The sequence below is a fragment of the Biomphalaria glabrata genome, chromosome 14, assembly GCF_947242115.1.
Source record: "Biomphalaria glabrata chromosome 14, xgBioGlab47.1, whole genome shotgun sequence".
Classification (NCBI taxonomy): domain Eukaryota; kingdom Metazoa; phylum Mollusca; class Gastropoda; family Planorbidae; genus Biomphalaria; species Biomphalaria glabrata.
This window is the reverse complement of record NC_074724.1, coordinates 13,291,769-13,308,403: the sequence shown is the minus strand read 5'-3', so window position 1 is coordinate 13,308,403 and position 16,635 is coordinate 13,291,769. Positions and strand designations below refer to the sequence as shown.

General features: G+C 37.5%; 1 protein-coding gene across 2 annotated transcripts in view; it reads left to right on the top strand.

Annotated features, from left to right (window-relative positions):
• The window catches only part of LOC106079991 (sushi, von Willebrand factor type A, EGF and pentraxin domain-containing protein 1-like), an 81,675-nt gene extending 70,495 nt beyond the window's left edge, over window positions 1-11,180 (top strand). For both annotated transcript variants that reach the window (XM_056011170.1, XM_056011169.1), the window contains exon 16: window positions 10,817-11,180. In XM_056011170.1, coding sequence (XP_055867145.1) covers window positions 10,817-11,163 — 347 coding nt within the window. In that variant the 3' untranslated portion in view covers window positions 11,164-11,180. The remainder of the gene's footprint in view (window positions 1-10,816) is intronic.
• The last annotated feature ends 5,455 nt before the right edge of the window (window positions 11,181-16,635 follow it).

Genomic DNA, 16,635 nt, shown 5'->3' with positions numbered 1-16,635 from the left:
CACTCTATCAGTTTGTTTATCTCTCAGCCTGTCTGGTAAAAAAATTAAACATATTATTTCTCCCGTATCTATCCTCTTTTCAAGTTGAGAATTTGCACGATTACTTCTTTTGCCTGACAAAACAAATCATTAAATTAGTTAATTGATTAATGGTAATTAATTCCTTTGTTTGGTATTAAACAAGGGGAAAAAAGTCGTATTTGACTGATGAGGCGATATAAGTATAATCCCCTTTTATACTTTGTCACTTTAAGTTTGAAACAGTAGAAAGGTATGAAACCTTCTCTTTTCATATGCAATTTGCAGGCAGAGTGTTTGAGGCACTGGCGGATCCAGAACTTTGGAGTGGGATGGGGGGGGCGATTTTTTTCAAAACCTTAACCCTAACGCCCAGTAAACCCTAACCCTATGCATAAACGTGGGTACAGCATATACATATATATATATATATATATATATATATATATATATATATATATATATATATATATTCGATATATGAGAATAAAAATAAGACTGTTTCTCAATCTTCGGCAAAAAAAAAACAGTCATGTTGAGGCCTTTCTCTTGCAAGCTTGGGGTCTGGGAAAGCGCTGTAAGTTTTATCGGTGGGGTTTGGGGCGAAGCCTGACATCTACAGCTCATTGTTTATCAGTGGAGTTCGGGACGAAGCCAATAGCGTTTTCTTGCATTTTTCACGGCTAAAACGCATTCTCCTGACATCTACAGCTTATTACTTATTAGTGGGGTTCGGGTCGAAGCCCCGGCGAAAAAGCGTTTTCTTGCATTTTTCACGGCTGAAACGCATTCTCCTAACATCTACAGCTTATTACTTATTATTGGGGCTCGGGGTGAAGCCCCGACGCCAAAAGCGTTTTCTTGCATTTTTCACTGCAGAAACGCATTCTCCTGAAATCTACAGCTCATTGTTTATCAGTGGGGTTCGGGGCGACGCCCCGACGCCAACAGCGTTCTCTTGCATTTTTCACTGCAGAAACGAATTCTCGTGACATCTACAGCTCATTGTTTATCAGTGGGGTTCGGGGCGACGCCCCGACGCCTAAAGCGTTTTCTTGCATTTTTCACAGCTGAAACGCATTCTCCTGACATCTACAGCTTATTACTTATTACTTAAACCAAAGGGCAGTAAAGGTATTCGCTCCTCCCCTTCCAATCGGCCAAAGATGAACGACATAATATGAAGACCGGTTAAAATACCAATAACAAGTTTTAATTATATAGATATTTAATTGATTCTGTTAGCGAGCTGTGATTTCCGCAAATAAATAGAACCGCCCCCCCCCAACTCGAAAGTTTGTGGTTGGGGGGGGGGCGATTTGATGCCATCGCCACCTCCAGATTCTGCAAATCGGCCAAAATACTAGAAAGGGGGGGGGGGGCGAAATAATCTAAAAATAGGTTAATAGGGTCGGCCGAGTGGGGGGGGGCGATCGCCCCTACCGCCCCCCCCCTGGATCCGCCAGTGGTTTGAGCACGCTTGAGCTCTAGAGTTGGGATCAAAATACACAACTTACATTTTTCTTTTATAAAATAAATTTGATAAGTTATGTCATTTTTTCCAAACTAATTAAGACAATTACACTAACTGTATCAGTGTTTAAAAAAAAACTTTCTCATACTTTTATTGATCTCTTACTTGTAACAATATAATTATATAAAATTAAACGCGCCCCTATACATTCTTTTGGCCAGCTAACTTTTAATATCTATTACGATGAATTGGACCAGCCCTTAAATTGAAATATCACTTCTCCCTCAACCTCAGCTTTCCGAAGACTTTGTCTTAATTACAATATATGATTATTCGTGTGCTTTTTTTTTTAAATCATGATATTTTTGGTATGGGCTCGAAAGGCCACAATAGGGGAAAAGACGCTATTAGTTTTGTGTGAAATGTCTGTCCTTCCGTCCATCCGTCCGTCCGTCCCGTTTAGATCTCGTAAACTAGAAAAGATAGTGAAAATCCGACATCATAATATTTTAGACCATTCAAAGTTCTAATGTAATGGATACTTTTTGTTTCTTTTCTGAAAGCAAAAAATCTAGTTTTTTATGAAAGCATTTGTTTTATACAACTACACCACTTTTACAACTATTCACTATTAATAGTAACAAACACGGGAGGCTGTTTAGTATGGGAGTTGATAATTTACTATATTTTTGAGACATTTATGCAAATATTTTTAAATTTTTTGTAAAAATATTATTTTTTTTTACATTTGTATTGCTTCGTTATGTTAGCTCTGTCATACTAACTACTACATTTACACAAAAAATGTTTACTTTTTTAAAAGAGAAAAAATCTTTTTAGTATGCATCTAAGTTGGGAATAATTTAAACCAACAATTAATAAGTAGTTTTTCATATTATCGTGTGAACTTCCAAGCCATCATGAGCGGTAAAGCAATACGTCACTTAACTAAAGGGAAAAATAATGTTTACGAATTTTTTTCTTGAGGATTTGAATTACAGATTGGCCCTTTACAATATCATTTAGATATTCATTATAAGACATCAGTTAGGCCAGGTTCACATCTAACTTCACATTCACTTTCCCCTATCCCATGGTCTGCTGGACCGCTGGGTCACCACACAAGATCTGTCAACCTTCTTTTTCCATTCTTCTCTGTCATTTGCCTTTGATAGAATTTCATTATGATGTTCTTTCTGAAAATATTGAAACCTGCCTTTTACCTGCCCGAGTGGACCACTTCGGGGGGCCGATTTTGAGTTTGTGTTTCAACACAAACTGTCTGTCTTTTCAACAATCCAGTGTATTCTACTATATGTTACATCAAATTGGAACGGCCCGATTTATATCGCTCTAATAAACATACTCACACACACACACCTTTTGTACTCTATGTTACTTGGTTTTTAGTATCTGATCCATCATGTATTAGGTTATAGGTTAAACAGACACATTGAAATTCACGGATTCAATGCACACCGTCGCATGTAGAAACCTTTAAATGAATTTGTGACCACAGACCTATATATATAAAACCTAGACAGAAAAACAAGGACTAATTAATTCGTAATCGATCTTTTATATACGTGACTCTTTGTCAAACTGTACGGGGATTTACCAATAAAATCATGAAAATTGGCTCTTTTCTGTCATAGAAAAGTAATGATGTTAAGTTTTTAAACATTATAATAGAATAGGATATTTAATCAGCAAATCTTTGATATGAAGCTTTTTAATGTTTATTTCCGTTGAGATAATATGTAAACAATCCTAGATCTAAATAATTCTAGCCTCATCTTATGATTTTGGTATATTTAAATAGATTTATCACCTCGCCAAGATCTCTTTAGATCTCGATTCTGGATCTAAAAATTGCAAAATAGTAATTTGGAGACGAGATTGCTCTAATTTAATATGTTCAATTACTAGGAATAAACCATAGACTTATATATCTAGACTGGAAATCGGAAACAAGTTCTTATCCGCGATTGATCGATTCACAGACCTATATATATAGATTTTTATGCACGTAACTCTTTTTCAAGCTGTAAAGGAAGTTGCCCCAATCAATCTTTTCTTTTGTAGAAAAGTAATGATCTTTAGTTTTCAAAGTTTAGAAATAATGCAAAATCATTTTTCGGATTTTTTTAAAAAATGGGCTATTAATCACAGAAGTATATATTCCCGCAAATTTATGAAACAAAGTCATTTTCTGTTAGTTTCCATTGAGATAATGTTTCAAAAATCCTAGATCGAAATAATTCATGTCTGTTGATTTTAATCATCTTATGTACATTTAAATAGATTGATTACCTAGAGCTTTATAGATTATGTATCTAAAAATTGCAAAAAAATAATTATTACTACATCAATATCTAAAAAATAAAATATATGTTACATAGGTTAAGGTTGAGAAAACTTTACTCTCTGTGTCTACTTTACAAAACAACGCCTTGTTTCAACTTTACTTTCTGTGTCTACTTTACAAAACAACGCCTTGTTTCAACTTTACTTTCTGTGTCTACTTTACAAAACAACGCCTTGTTTCAACTTTACACAAATGTTTACGACATAAAAGATTTCCATATCCAGTCTAGATATAATATAAGTCTATGGAATAAACATTATAACTATTATAACGTTTATGTGTTACATAGGTTAGGGTTTAAAAAAAAAAGATTACAAAGAGAGTTTGTGTTACACAAACTCAGAGGCGGCCCCCGTCGAAGTCGGATCCCTGTCGGATCTGCATATTCGCAAATAATATTCAAGAGGTGATTTAATTTTGATGGTCAAAAGTAATAATGTTTCAAAGATTCATTTGCCGTAAATTTAAATTTAAATTAAATAAAAAATAGTAGATTAGTTTTAGTATATTAAAACATTACAATATTGATCAAAACGTTTGGAAATGAAAATCTACACTTTTATTTTTATTTAAGTTTAGAAATTGAAATTCTACATCTTAATCTAGTCTATTTTAGTCTATTTTAGACTCTAAAATAATTTTAATTAGAATATAAATCCAGATCTAGATACCTTTACCTTTACCTTTACCTATCCCTTAGTCTGTTGGACCGTTGGGGCACCAGGCAAGATTTGTCGACCGTCTTTCTCCATTCCTCCCTTTTTTTTGCCTTGTTCAGAACCTTTCTCAATGGCAGGCCTGTCCATTCTTTAATGTTGTCCTCCCATCGCTTTTTCTGTCTGCCTCTTCTTCTTTTCCCTGGCACTGTTCCCTGAAGAAAGGTCTTTGCGAGCCCCGTAGATCTTCTAATGTGGCCAAAGGTTTTAAGCTTTCGTTTTTTCACAATAGTAAGCAGGTCGTCATGAGCTCCGATCGCTACAGTAACCCTGTCTCTGATTTCTTGGTTTGTGATGCGGTCTTTGAATGTGATGCCTAGGATCCTTCTGTAGCATCTCAATTCCATTGCTAGGATCCTCCTCTCAAGCTCTGCATTCAACGTCCACGACTCACAAGCATATAAAAATGTGGCCATGACCAGAGAGCGCATCAGTCTAATTTTGGTGCCGAGGGCTAAGCCCTTATCTTTCCATATTATTTTAAGTTTTGAAAGGGCTGCTGTGGACTGTGCTATTCGGGCCAATAATTCGGGTTTTGTTCCCTCATCTGAGACAATAGCTCCGAGGTATTTGAAGCTGTTAACACTAGTTAGCTTTTCACCTCCAATACTGATGCCTCTTTTAAAGCCCTGATGGCTATTGGTCATAATTTGAGTTTTTTCGGCATTTATTTGCATGCCATATGCTGCGGAAGTCTTGTCAATGCGCATCACCAGGTCAGCTAGTTCTTCTTCTGTCCCTGCTAGGCCGTCAATGTCATCTGCGAAGCGCAAGTTAGTAATTTTTCTTCCTCCAATGCAAACAGTACCTTCATAGCCCTCGAGGGCATCTTCCATTATCCTTTCAAGGAAGATATTGAAGAGTGTTGGTGACAGTAGGCAGCCTTGTCTTACTCCAACTGTGGTTTTGAACCAGTCCCCAATATTATTGTTGAAGTACACCGCACTGGTGGCCTCCTTGTAGAGGTTCTGGATAACTTTGATTATGTTTTTATTAATGTTGTACTTTTCCATTGTCGCCCAGAGTGCTCCGTGCCATACTCGATCGAAAGCTTTCTTGAAATCAATAAAGACATGGAAAAGATTCTCTTGGTGTTGGAGATATTTCTCACAGAGTATTCTGAGGTTTAGGATTTGCTCTGTTGTGGTGCGACCTTGTCTAAAACCTGCTTGTTCTTCTGATATGATGTTGTCTGCTATCGGTTTTAGCCGGTTTAATATGATTTTTAACAGAACTTTGCTGGGATGACTTATGAGGCTGATGGTGCGATAGTTTTGACAGAGTTGTAAGTTGCCTTTCTTTGGAAGGGTTATTATGAGTGATTGGGTCCAGGGTTTGGGCCAATCTCCTGATTGCCAGATCTTGTTGCAAATCATATAGAGTGCGTTTATCATAGTTTCTCCTCCCGCCTGAAGAAGTTCGCCAGGAATGTTGTCAACTCCGGCCGATTTTCCCTTTTTCAGGGCTTTTACTGCTGCTGCTACTTCCGAGCGAAGAATCGGATAGTCGTCAATGTTGGAAACTGTTGTGACATTTAGTATCTCTGGATCTCCTGAGATTTCAAAGTTATACAACTCTGAACAGTATTCCGTCCATCTTTTCAACACATCTTTGTCCTCGGTTAAGCATTTGTTGTTTTTGTCTTGTATTGTGTTGGTTCTTCCATGCTTTGAAGTAGTGAGGTCCTTTACTAATTGGTACGCTTTTTTGCTGTTGTTTCTATTAAGTCCCTGTTCAATTTCTTGACACTTATTCTCTATCCACTTTTTCTTCGCTTCTTTCATTCCCTTTCTAATCCGTTTGTTAACGCTTTTGTATTCTTGGACATATTTTGGGTCGGACAGCTTTTTCCCTTTAAGCTCCCGTTGCTTGTCACAGAGTTGGAGTATATCCTCTGTTACCCAGGGTTTTTTGGGCGGGAGGAGCTTCCCTAATATTTCCAGGGCTGTATCTGTGACTGCTGTGTTTAGCATATTGACTTGCGTATCGATATCCTGGTCATTGGAGTCCAAGATGTTGAGGGCTGCAAAGCGTCCTCCTACTTGTGCCTCGAATATGGCAGCTACTTGGGGGTCTTTCAGCTTGTCCAGGTCAAATTTTATCCTGGTAGGTCCTTGTTTTGTTACCTTTTTTAGGTGTATTTTAAGGGTCATCATAACAAGGTCATGGTCTCTTCCAATGTCAGCTCCAGGAAAACTTCTTGTTTTAGCTGTATGGATGCTTGTCTTAAAACGCTGTTGCACCATGATATAGTCGATCAGGTTGTGGTGCGCTCCGTTCGGACTGTGCCATGTGGTTATACGCGATTTTTTGTGGCATCCTAGTGTGTTAGCCAGTAAGAGATTGTTGTATTTCGCAAATTCTAATAGTCTTTGACCTCGTTCATTGGTTGAGAGGTTACTGTATTTTCCACAAGTGCCTTTCCAGGTTTGATAGGAGTCACTTCCTACTTTGGCATTCCAGTCTCCTTGTACAACAAGGATGTCCTTTTTCTAGATATACTGTAATAAAAATCTAGATCTAGTTTTAAAAAATCTAGATTAGATCTAAATCAAGATATCATTCCTTTTTAAACGCGAGTCACATAACGAGGCTTAATAATCTTATCTTATATATTACAGACGTTACTTCAAAAAAGAAGATGATGAATAAACATTACTATACCGAGTTCTTTTTTCATTTCATTTGAAGAATTAATTCCATATAACGTCAGAGGGAAAAAAACACTACGTCACACGGCCTAGCTAGACTAAAAATCGCCTTCATCAATACGAGCCATTTATCGAGTGTTCATAGCCATTGGTGCATCGAGTGCGTTCTTTTAGCATTTCATTTTAAGAATTCATTCCATATGACGTCAAAGTAAAAAAAAAACACTACGTCACACGGCTTATTTAGACTAAAATATGTTTTCATTAATACGAGCAATTTTTCGAGGGTTAATAGACATTGGTGCACCGAGTGCGTTCTTTTAACATTAGCCTACATTTAAAGAGTCCATTCTTATGACGTCAAAGAAAAAAAATTCCCTTACCTCACAATAGGCTAGTACCGGTACCATAAAAAAAATGTCTTTATTTACACAAGCTATTTAAAAAGGGTTCATAGACATTGGTGCACTGAGTTCTAATTGAATTTATTTAAAAAGGATCAAAGCCGCATTGTTTTTGCGTTTTGTCCGTCATTTTGATATAAAAAAAGAACCAATAAAAGTTATTAAAAATTGATTAACCTTTATTTTACGTTTCAAAACATCGCAATAATTTTTAGATATGAACACAATTGAAAAGTTTATATAATAGATTGTTCCGGATGTTTGTATAAATAGTAAAAGAAAAAGAGAATTTCAGATAAATGTAATACCGTTAATTAAATTTTTTGGATGGTCTCGTATAAAAATTACTACAGCCATGTGGAGAGATTTTCATACCTTACTTTGGTGTTTGGATTCTGTTTTCCTTAAAAATCGGAACATAATATTAACGATAATTAGATTTTTACATGTTTTAGGTAGAAAGTTAAATGTACTGTAAGAGAGTAGTGAGTTAAAATATTTTTCATAAAAATCCGTAAAAACATTATTTCGTAAATGAGAAGATTATTTGTTTATTAATTAGAAGAGGGAGTTCAAACAATTATTTGGCGTTACTAGATTTTAAAATAAATTCGGAAATTTCTGGCGACGATTTGTAAGAAACAAAATCCGGAACTTTCTTTATCGATTACAAAACTTCTATGTTATGTTTTAGCAAGAAAATTAAATGTCTAAAAAGTAATTTTCAGTAATCAATTCTAGTAAATTACTTTTTTTTAAAGCCCTGAACATCCTATTGTCGATATTTTTAAAATTTGTTTAAAGATGAAAATACGGAACAATTTGCTATTGATAACCAAATTATAGTGACGCATTGTCAAATAATATAAGTGTAATATTAGTAAATTATGCGATTTCAAACAATCTTTAGGCATAATTCATGTTTTATAAAACAATATCCGGAACATTTTTACACTTAATGAAATATAAGTCAGTATAGAGATTTTGATTTAGCATTAATATGCTATTTACATAAAAAACGGAACAACATATTATTGATAATGTGTTTTTGCAACGTTTAAGCATGGAAATTGAATGTAATATAAATTAGAAGAGCAAACAAACATTTGTTGGGGTTGATTAGTTTTGCACAAAAAAATCCGGAACAATCAATTTTTAGATTCTTAAAACTATTGAGATGTTACGGGAGGAACATTAAAGTGTAAATCAGATTTTCAATAGCTTTTAGAGTTCTAGTTTTTTTAATCTAATCGTGACAAACAGACCGACCAACAGACAAAACGCACAAAAATAATCTTCTTTTTTTCGGATGGGGGCACTAAACAAAAAATAAATAAAATCTGATTTTTTTATAAAAATTTTAAGGAATGCAGCGACGTTGCGCTACTGCACGAAAATCGCTGCATATAAAGTCCATTTAAAAAAATGTCTGTGATATTTACATACAAAATGCATTATTAGCCTTTTTAAGCAAACAGAAATGTTTTCTTTTAATTTTAGAAGCTAGTTGACCAGAAAAAACATCTTTAACTATTATTTATATTTGTTGTAAACATTTCCTGTACATTTTTAAAATATATTTGACTTGGTGATACTGAAAATACAAAAAAAAATTGTCCGTCTTTGTTAGCATATTGTAACATTGCCTCCCTTACATTTACGTAATTGTTTTAGAATTGGTGTATTTTTATGAAAAAATCGCTTGCATAATTAATTTTATTATTTAAACAGTTTGCTTTTAGAAAACCAAAAGTAGCCGTTGCACCTAAACATTTGAAGCCGCATTTAATGATGAAATAATATTTTTCATATCTCTTCTAGTTTTCGAGATCTGAGTGTGCAGGCGGACAGACGGACAGACGGACATTTTGCACAAACCTAATAGCGGCTTTTTCAGCTTTTTGACCTTTTTCACATTTTTGTGTAGTGTTAAGATATCGATGAGTCTACTCTAGTCTGTGTTTATGATATTATATGGTTCCATTTTGTCTCTGAAGACACTGGTTGTGCCCAGATGAGTCACTGGTTGTGGTTTCGTTTTGAGACGAGGGACAGAATCTGTTTTACTTGCCACAGTTTGTGAATGTGTATGTATCTGTTACAGGGCTGGCTGATAGGGCAGCATTCTTTGTCTTGACTAAGGCCGCTTCGTTTCTTTTGCTCTCGGCGAGGTTCGTACCAGCACGCAGACTCTGACTTCATTTTTTCGGGTATCTCCTACCACATACTTTAACTGATGCCAGTGGCTCCCATGTCTCGCTTGCATAACATTATACATATGTATATAAAACTTATATAATTTTTCAATTCATAATATCAATGTAATATTTCTAACTAGATCCATCAATACTATATTTCTAACTAGATCCATCAATACTATATTTCTAACTAGATCCATCAATACTATATTTCTAGCTAGATCCATCAATACTTTATTTCTAACTAGATCCATCAATACTATATTTCTAACTAGATCCATCAATACTATATTTCTAACTAGATCCATCAATACTATATTTCTAGCTAGATCCATCAATACTTTATTTCTAACTAGATCCATCAATACTATATTTCTAACTAGATCCATCAATACTATATTTCTAACTAGATCCATCAATACTATATTTCTAGCTAGATCCATCAATACTATATTTGTAACTAGATCCATCAATACTATATTTCTAGCTAGATCCATCAATACTATATTTCTAGCTAGATCCATCAATACCATATTTCTAACTAGATCCATCAATACTATATTTCTTGCTAGATCCATCAATACCATATTTCTAACTAGATCCATCAATACTATATTTCTAACTAGATCCATCAATACTATATTTCTAGCTAGATCCATCAATACCATACCTGTAATTAGATCCATCAATACCAAATCTCGAACTAGATCCATCAATATCATATTCTTAACTAAATTAAGTATTCAGTTTAATATTACAGCCTTTAAGTGTTTCCAATCTTAGTTCTGTATCACCAAACAAGAATCTTTAAATAAGGCTCACATTTTTTTCTTGAAAGTTTTGTTTAATGTCTAGGCTGAAGCTCATTGGAAATACTCCTGGCAATAAAGAAATATTTCACGAAACATATAGAATTTAAAAAAATAATTATAGCCCTTCATAACAATTATAAAACATGAAATGATTTCTAAAAATCTTGCTCCACAGATTGCGAGAAGCCATACTACGGGCCCATTTGTCTACATATATGTTACTTGACATGTCGAAATCAGGTCTGTACTTATGAAGGTGAATGCTTCAATTGTGTGCCTGGACGCAGTGGTCCTTACTGTGAGACCCGTGATTACAACTATAGTGAATATGTATCTATAGCAGCTGCACCAACTACAGTGTTGTATATGTCCAGTCAAGATGAAGAATATTCTTTTGAAACTATTCATCTCGGAATGTTACTACAAATGGTTCTGCTAATATGTATCATTTTCATAGCGAACAAATGTTATTCTGTTCACTCTAATCAAGAGGTTAGTATGGAAGATATATCGAATGAATGAAATAAATTTCTATACAAATATTACACTTTGAATGTTTTTTTTTTTTTTATTTTTAACAGCCGCTATTAAATCTGTGTAAAATTTGCGTCTGTCAGTCTGTCACAATCATATCCTAAAAACTTGAAGTGAGATAAAAATCATCATTCATCATACATTGTGCATCATTTTGATTTTAAAATTAATAATGTAAGAGATTTTTTTCATAAAAAATACCATATATATAACAATATGTATACTAAACAAAAAATAAATAAAACTTCATTATTTAAAAAGTATTAGGGGTAGTGGTTTCATAGTATGGTATGCTGTAGCCGTCACGCTACAGCACGAAAGTCGCTACATAAATTCATTTTTAAGAAATATGCGTGATATTTACATTCAAAGTGCATTCTTAGCCTTTATAAACAAATAGAAATCTTGTTTTCTCATTTTAACAATAGTTGACCAGAAATAACACCTATAACTAATATTTATATTTATTAAGAACATTTCTTGTACATTTTATACATGTATTTGACTTAGTGATCCTAAAAATACATAAAGGATAATCATTCTTTGTTAACATACCATTTCATTATGTCCCTTACATTTATGTATTGTTTTAGAATCGGTGTATTTTTATGAAAAAATTGCTTGTATAATTGATTTTATAAACTAAACGGTTTGCAAGCTACAATGCATGGTGAAATAATATTTTTCATTTCTGTTCTAGTTTTCGAGATCTGAGTGTGACAGACGGACAGGCAGACATTTTGCACAAACCTAATAGCGGCTTTCTCCCCTTAGATGGGGGCCGCTAAAAATGTCTTATTAATTAGAAAAACATATTTGAAAGGTAACACTTGATATAGAAGTCAGTAAAGATCTAACCAATGATGTGCGTATAGAGAAAGTGGGACAAGGGAAATAATTAGTGTAATCCAGCTTCAGTTATATTTCATCATGTATGTCCCTTCATCCATGATGCAATCGTATGCATTATTAAGACTATCTTCGGTATTCTACACTTACTATTGCATATTAGTTTCTCGTAAAGTCAGTATTTAATCTTTCAATGTATCTTTCTATTCCTCGTGTCAGAAAGTTCTCTTTGTATTTTAATTTCGTTCTTTCTAATCATCCCTATCCTCTCTTTGTTTCTGCCACTGTCATTGTTCCTTTATCTTTTAACACGGTTTCTCTTTCTCCTTATTTTGAACTCGTTTGTCGCTCAATTTTCTTTGTATCTCTTTATACTAAGCTTATATCAACTCAATCTGTCTATTTGTCTGCCTGTCTGGTTAAAACTGTGTACACGTTATATCTCCCACACCCATTCTCGGATCAAGCTGAAACTTTGCACAACTATTCCTTGGCATAGACAACAAATGTATCAATAAAAAAGTAAGCAATTAGACAATTGATTAGTGGTAATTTATTACTTTGTTTAATAGCAACAAGGGAAACTAATACTTCAGTGTTCACATATATGGATAAATGTCCCCTTAAGTAGTAGTTTATGCTAATTTAACCTCATGAGTCCTCCGAGCAATTATTTATTGTACCTAACAAAACACGAATTAATAAACAAAGATACTTAATTAGTCAATTAATTATTAGTATTTATTTTTGTTTGATATCGCGTAAGGGAAATAACTTGTATTATTGATATAGTTTTAAGTACAGAGTTCTTCCCCATTAGATCATTTAATGCTTTTTAATATTTTGCTAGTTTTCTCCCTTGTTTCCTACCCACCTTTGTCTTAGTCTTTGTACTCTTTCTCTCTCTCTCTCTCTTTAGTCTCTATCTCTCTCTCTCTCTTTCCATTTTTTTCTTCTTTTCTTTCCTCTTTTCTCTTTCATTAGATCTCTTTCTGTAAATAGGTTACAAATCGAAATTTGCTAGGTGTTGATAGGTTCTACATATTTCGATGATACACGGCAGTGAGTTTACTCACGATAAAATAATGTAAATGCAATAATGTCATACTACCGGCAAAAAGTGAAATCCGGCACTAAGGCTTGAGGATTCCAGGCAAAGTTCGAAATGATTTCTCCAATTTCGAGTAATTTGTTGATAGAAAGAATAATTGGATTATTTTAAAAAATTGAAATGGCAATAAGTTTATGCTTTAGACATGTAGTCGTAAGTATATTTAAATGTTAGTACATGCCTTACGTTGAAACAAATCCAAAATATTCACCTCCACGTCATATTTAAACTTTTTATAGGCCCGTAGACGTCCAGACGTGGCAAGGTGGCTGAGTGGTAAACCACTTGACTTGCGAACCGAAAGGTTCCGGGTTCAAGTCCTGGTGACAACTGATATTTTCAATTTCTGGATCTTTAGAGTCCACCTAGCTCTAATGGGTACCTGACATTAGCTGGGAAAAGTAAAAGCTGTAGGTCGTTATGCTGGCCATAATACACCCGAGGGCCACAGAAACATTTACGTCATTGGTCCTATAGATTGCAAGGTCTAAAAGGAAAACACACTTTAGACTTTTTTGACGGTCATCCTTTTCTTCACGGATGACTTTCTTTGGAAATATTATTAATACATATATTAATGAAAAAGAAATTGACGCAATGCACAAGGCTCAAGTCTGCCTTCAAAGAGAGGCTAAATGAAACCGATGTCGTAAAATCAGCGCCAACACTCCAGCCAGAGGTTTTAGCGGCCTTGACACTGATGTCGTCAAATCAGCGCCAACACTCCAGCCAGAGGTTTTAGCGGCCTTGACACTGATGTCGTCAAATCAGCGCCAACACTCCAGCCAGAGGTTTTAGCGGCCTTGCCACTGATGTCGTCAAATCAGCGCCAACACTCCAGCCAGAGGTTTTAGCGGCCTTGACACTGATGTCGTCAAATCAGCGCCAACACTCCAGCCAGAGGTTTTAGCGGCCTTGACACTGATGTCGTCAAATCAGCGCCAACACTCCAGCCAGAGGTTTTAGCGGCCTTGACACTGATGTCGTCAAATCAGCGCCAACACTCCAGCCAGAGGTTTTAGCGGCCTTGCCACTGATGTCGTCAAATCAGCGCCAACACTCCAGCCAGAGGTTTTAGCGGCCTTGCCACTGATGTCGTCAAATCAGCGCCAACACTCCAGCCAGAGGTTTTAGCGGCCTTGACACTGATGTCGTCAAATCAGCGCCAACACTCCAGCCAGAGGTTTTAGCGGCCTTGACACTGATGTCGTCAAATCAGCGCCAACACTCCAGCCAGAGGTTTTAGCGGCCTTGACACTGATGTCGTCAAATCAGCGCCAACACTCCAGCCAGAGGTTTTAGCGGCCTTGACACTGATGTCGTCAAATCAGCGCCAACACCCCAGCCAGAGGTTTTAGCGGCCTTGACACTGATGTCGTCAAATCAGCGCCAACACTCCAGCCAGAGGTTTTAGCGGCCTTGACACTGATGTCGTCAAATCAGCGCCAACACTCCAGCCAGAGGTTTTAGCGGCCTTGACACTGATGTCGTCAAATCAGCGCCAACACTCCAGCCAGAGGTTTTAGCGGCCTTGACACTGATGTCGTCAAATCAGCGCCAACACTCCAGCCAGAGGTTTTAGCGGCCTTGACACTGATGTCGTCAAATCAGCGCCAACACTCCAGCCAGAGGTTTTAGCGGCCTTGACACTGATGTCGTCAAATCAGCGCCAACACTCCAGCCAGAGGTTTTAGCGGCCTTGACACTGATGTCGTCAAATCAGCGCCAACACTCCAGCCAGAGGTTTTAGCGGCCTTGACACTGATGTCGTCAAATCAGCGCCAACACTCCAGCCAGAGGTTTTAGCGGCCTTGACACTGATGTCGTCAAATCAGCGCCAACACTCCAGCCAGAGGTTTTAGCGGCCTTGACACTGATGTCGTCAAATCAGCGCCAACACTCCAGCCAGAGGTTTTAGCGGCCTTGACACTGATGTCGTCAAATCAGCGCCAACACTCCAGCCAGAGGTTTTAGCGGCCTTGACACTGATGTCGTCAAATCAGCGCCAACACTCCAGCCAGAGGTTTTAGCGGCCTTGACACTGATGTCGTCAAATCAGCGCCAACACTCCAGCCAGAGGTTTTAGCGGCCTTGACACTGATGTCGTCAAATCAGCGCCAACACTCCAGCCAGAGGTTTTAGCGGCCTTGACACTGATGTCGTCAAATCAGCGCCAACACTCCAGCCAGAGGTTTTAGCGGCCTTGACACTGATGTCGTCAAATCAGCGCCAACACTCCAGCCAGAGGTTTTAGCGGCCTTGACACTGATGTCGTCAAATCAGCGCCAACACTCCAGCCAGAGGTTTTAGCGGCCTTGACACTGATGTCGTCAAATCAGCGCCAACACTCCAGCCAGAGGTTTTAGCGGCCTTGACACTCATGTCGTCAAATCAGCGCCAACACTCCAGCCAGAGGTTTTAGCGGCCTTGACACTCATGTCGTCAAATCAGCGCCAACACTCCAGCCAGAGGTTTTAGCGGCCTTGACACTGATGTCGTCAAATCAGCGCCAACACTCCAGCCAGAGGTTTTAGCGGCCTTGACACTGATGTCGTCAAATCAGCGCCAACACTCCAGCCAGAGGTTTTAGCGGCCTTGACACTCATGTCGTCAAATCAGCGCCAACACTCCAGCCAGAGGTTTTAGCGGCCTTGACACTGATGTCGTCAAATCAGCGCCAACACTCCAGCCAGAGGTTTTAGCGGCCTTGACACTGATGTCGTCAAATCAGCGCCAACACTCCAGCCAGAGGTTTTAGCGGCCTTGACACTGATGTCGTCAAATCAGCGCCAACACTCCAGCCAGAGGTTTTAGCGGCCTTGACACTGATGTCGTCAAATCAGCGCCAACACTCCAGCCAGAGGTTTTAGCGGCCTTGACACTGATGTCGTCAAATCAGCGCCAACACTCCAGCCAGAGGTTTTAGCGGCCTTGACACTGATGTCGTCAAATCAGCGCCAACACTCCAGCCAGAGGTTTTAGCGGCCTTGACACTGATGTCGTCAAATCAGCGCCAACACTCCAGCCAGAGGTTTTAGCGGCCTTGACACTGATGTCGTCAAATCAGCGCCAACACTCCAGCCAGAGGTTTTAGCGGCCTTGACACTGATGTCGTCAAATCAGCGCCAACACTCCAGCCAGAGGTTTTAGCGGCCTTGACACTGATGTCGTCAAATCAGCGCCAACACTCCAGCCAGAGGTTTTAGCGGCCTTGACACTGATGTCGTCAAATCAGCGCCAACACTCCAGCCAGAGGTTTTAGCGGCCTTGACACTGATGTCGTCAAATCAGCGCCAACACTCCAGCCAGAGGTTTTAGCGGCCTTGACACTGATGACGTCAAATCAGCGCCAACACTCCAGCCAGAGGTTTTAGCGGCCTTGACACTCATGTCGTAAAACTCTGTTCAGGGCTCAGTAATATTTTTAACTCAAAAATTTTGATCGAACACCTTATCGTTCAAAATCGTTCAAATACCGAGGTTCGACTTAGATTGATTCC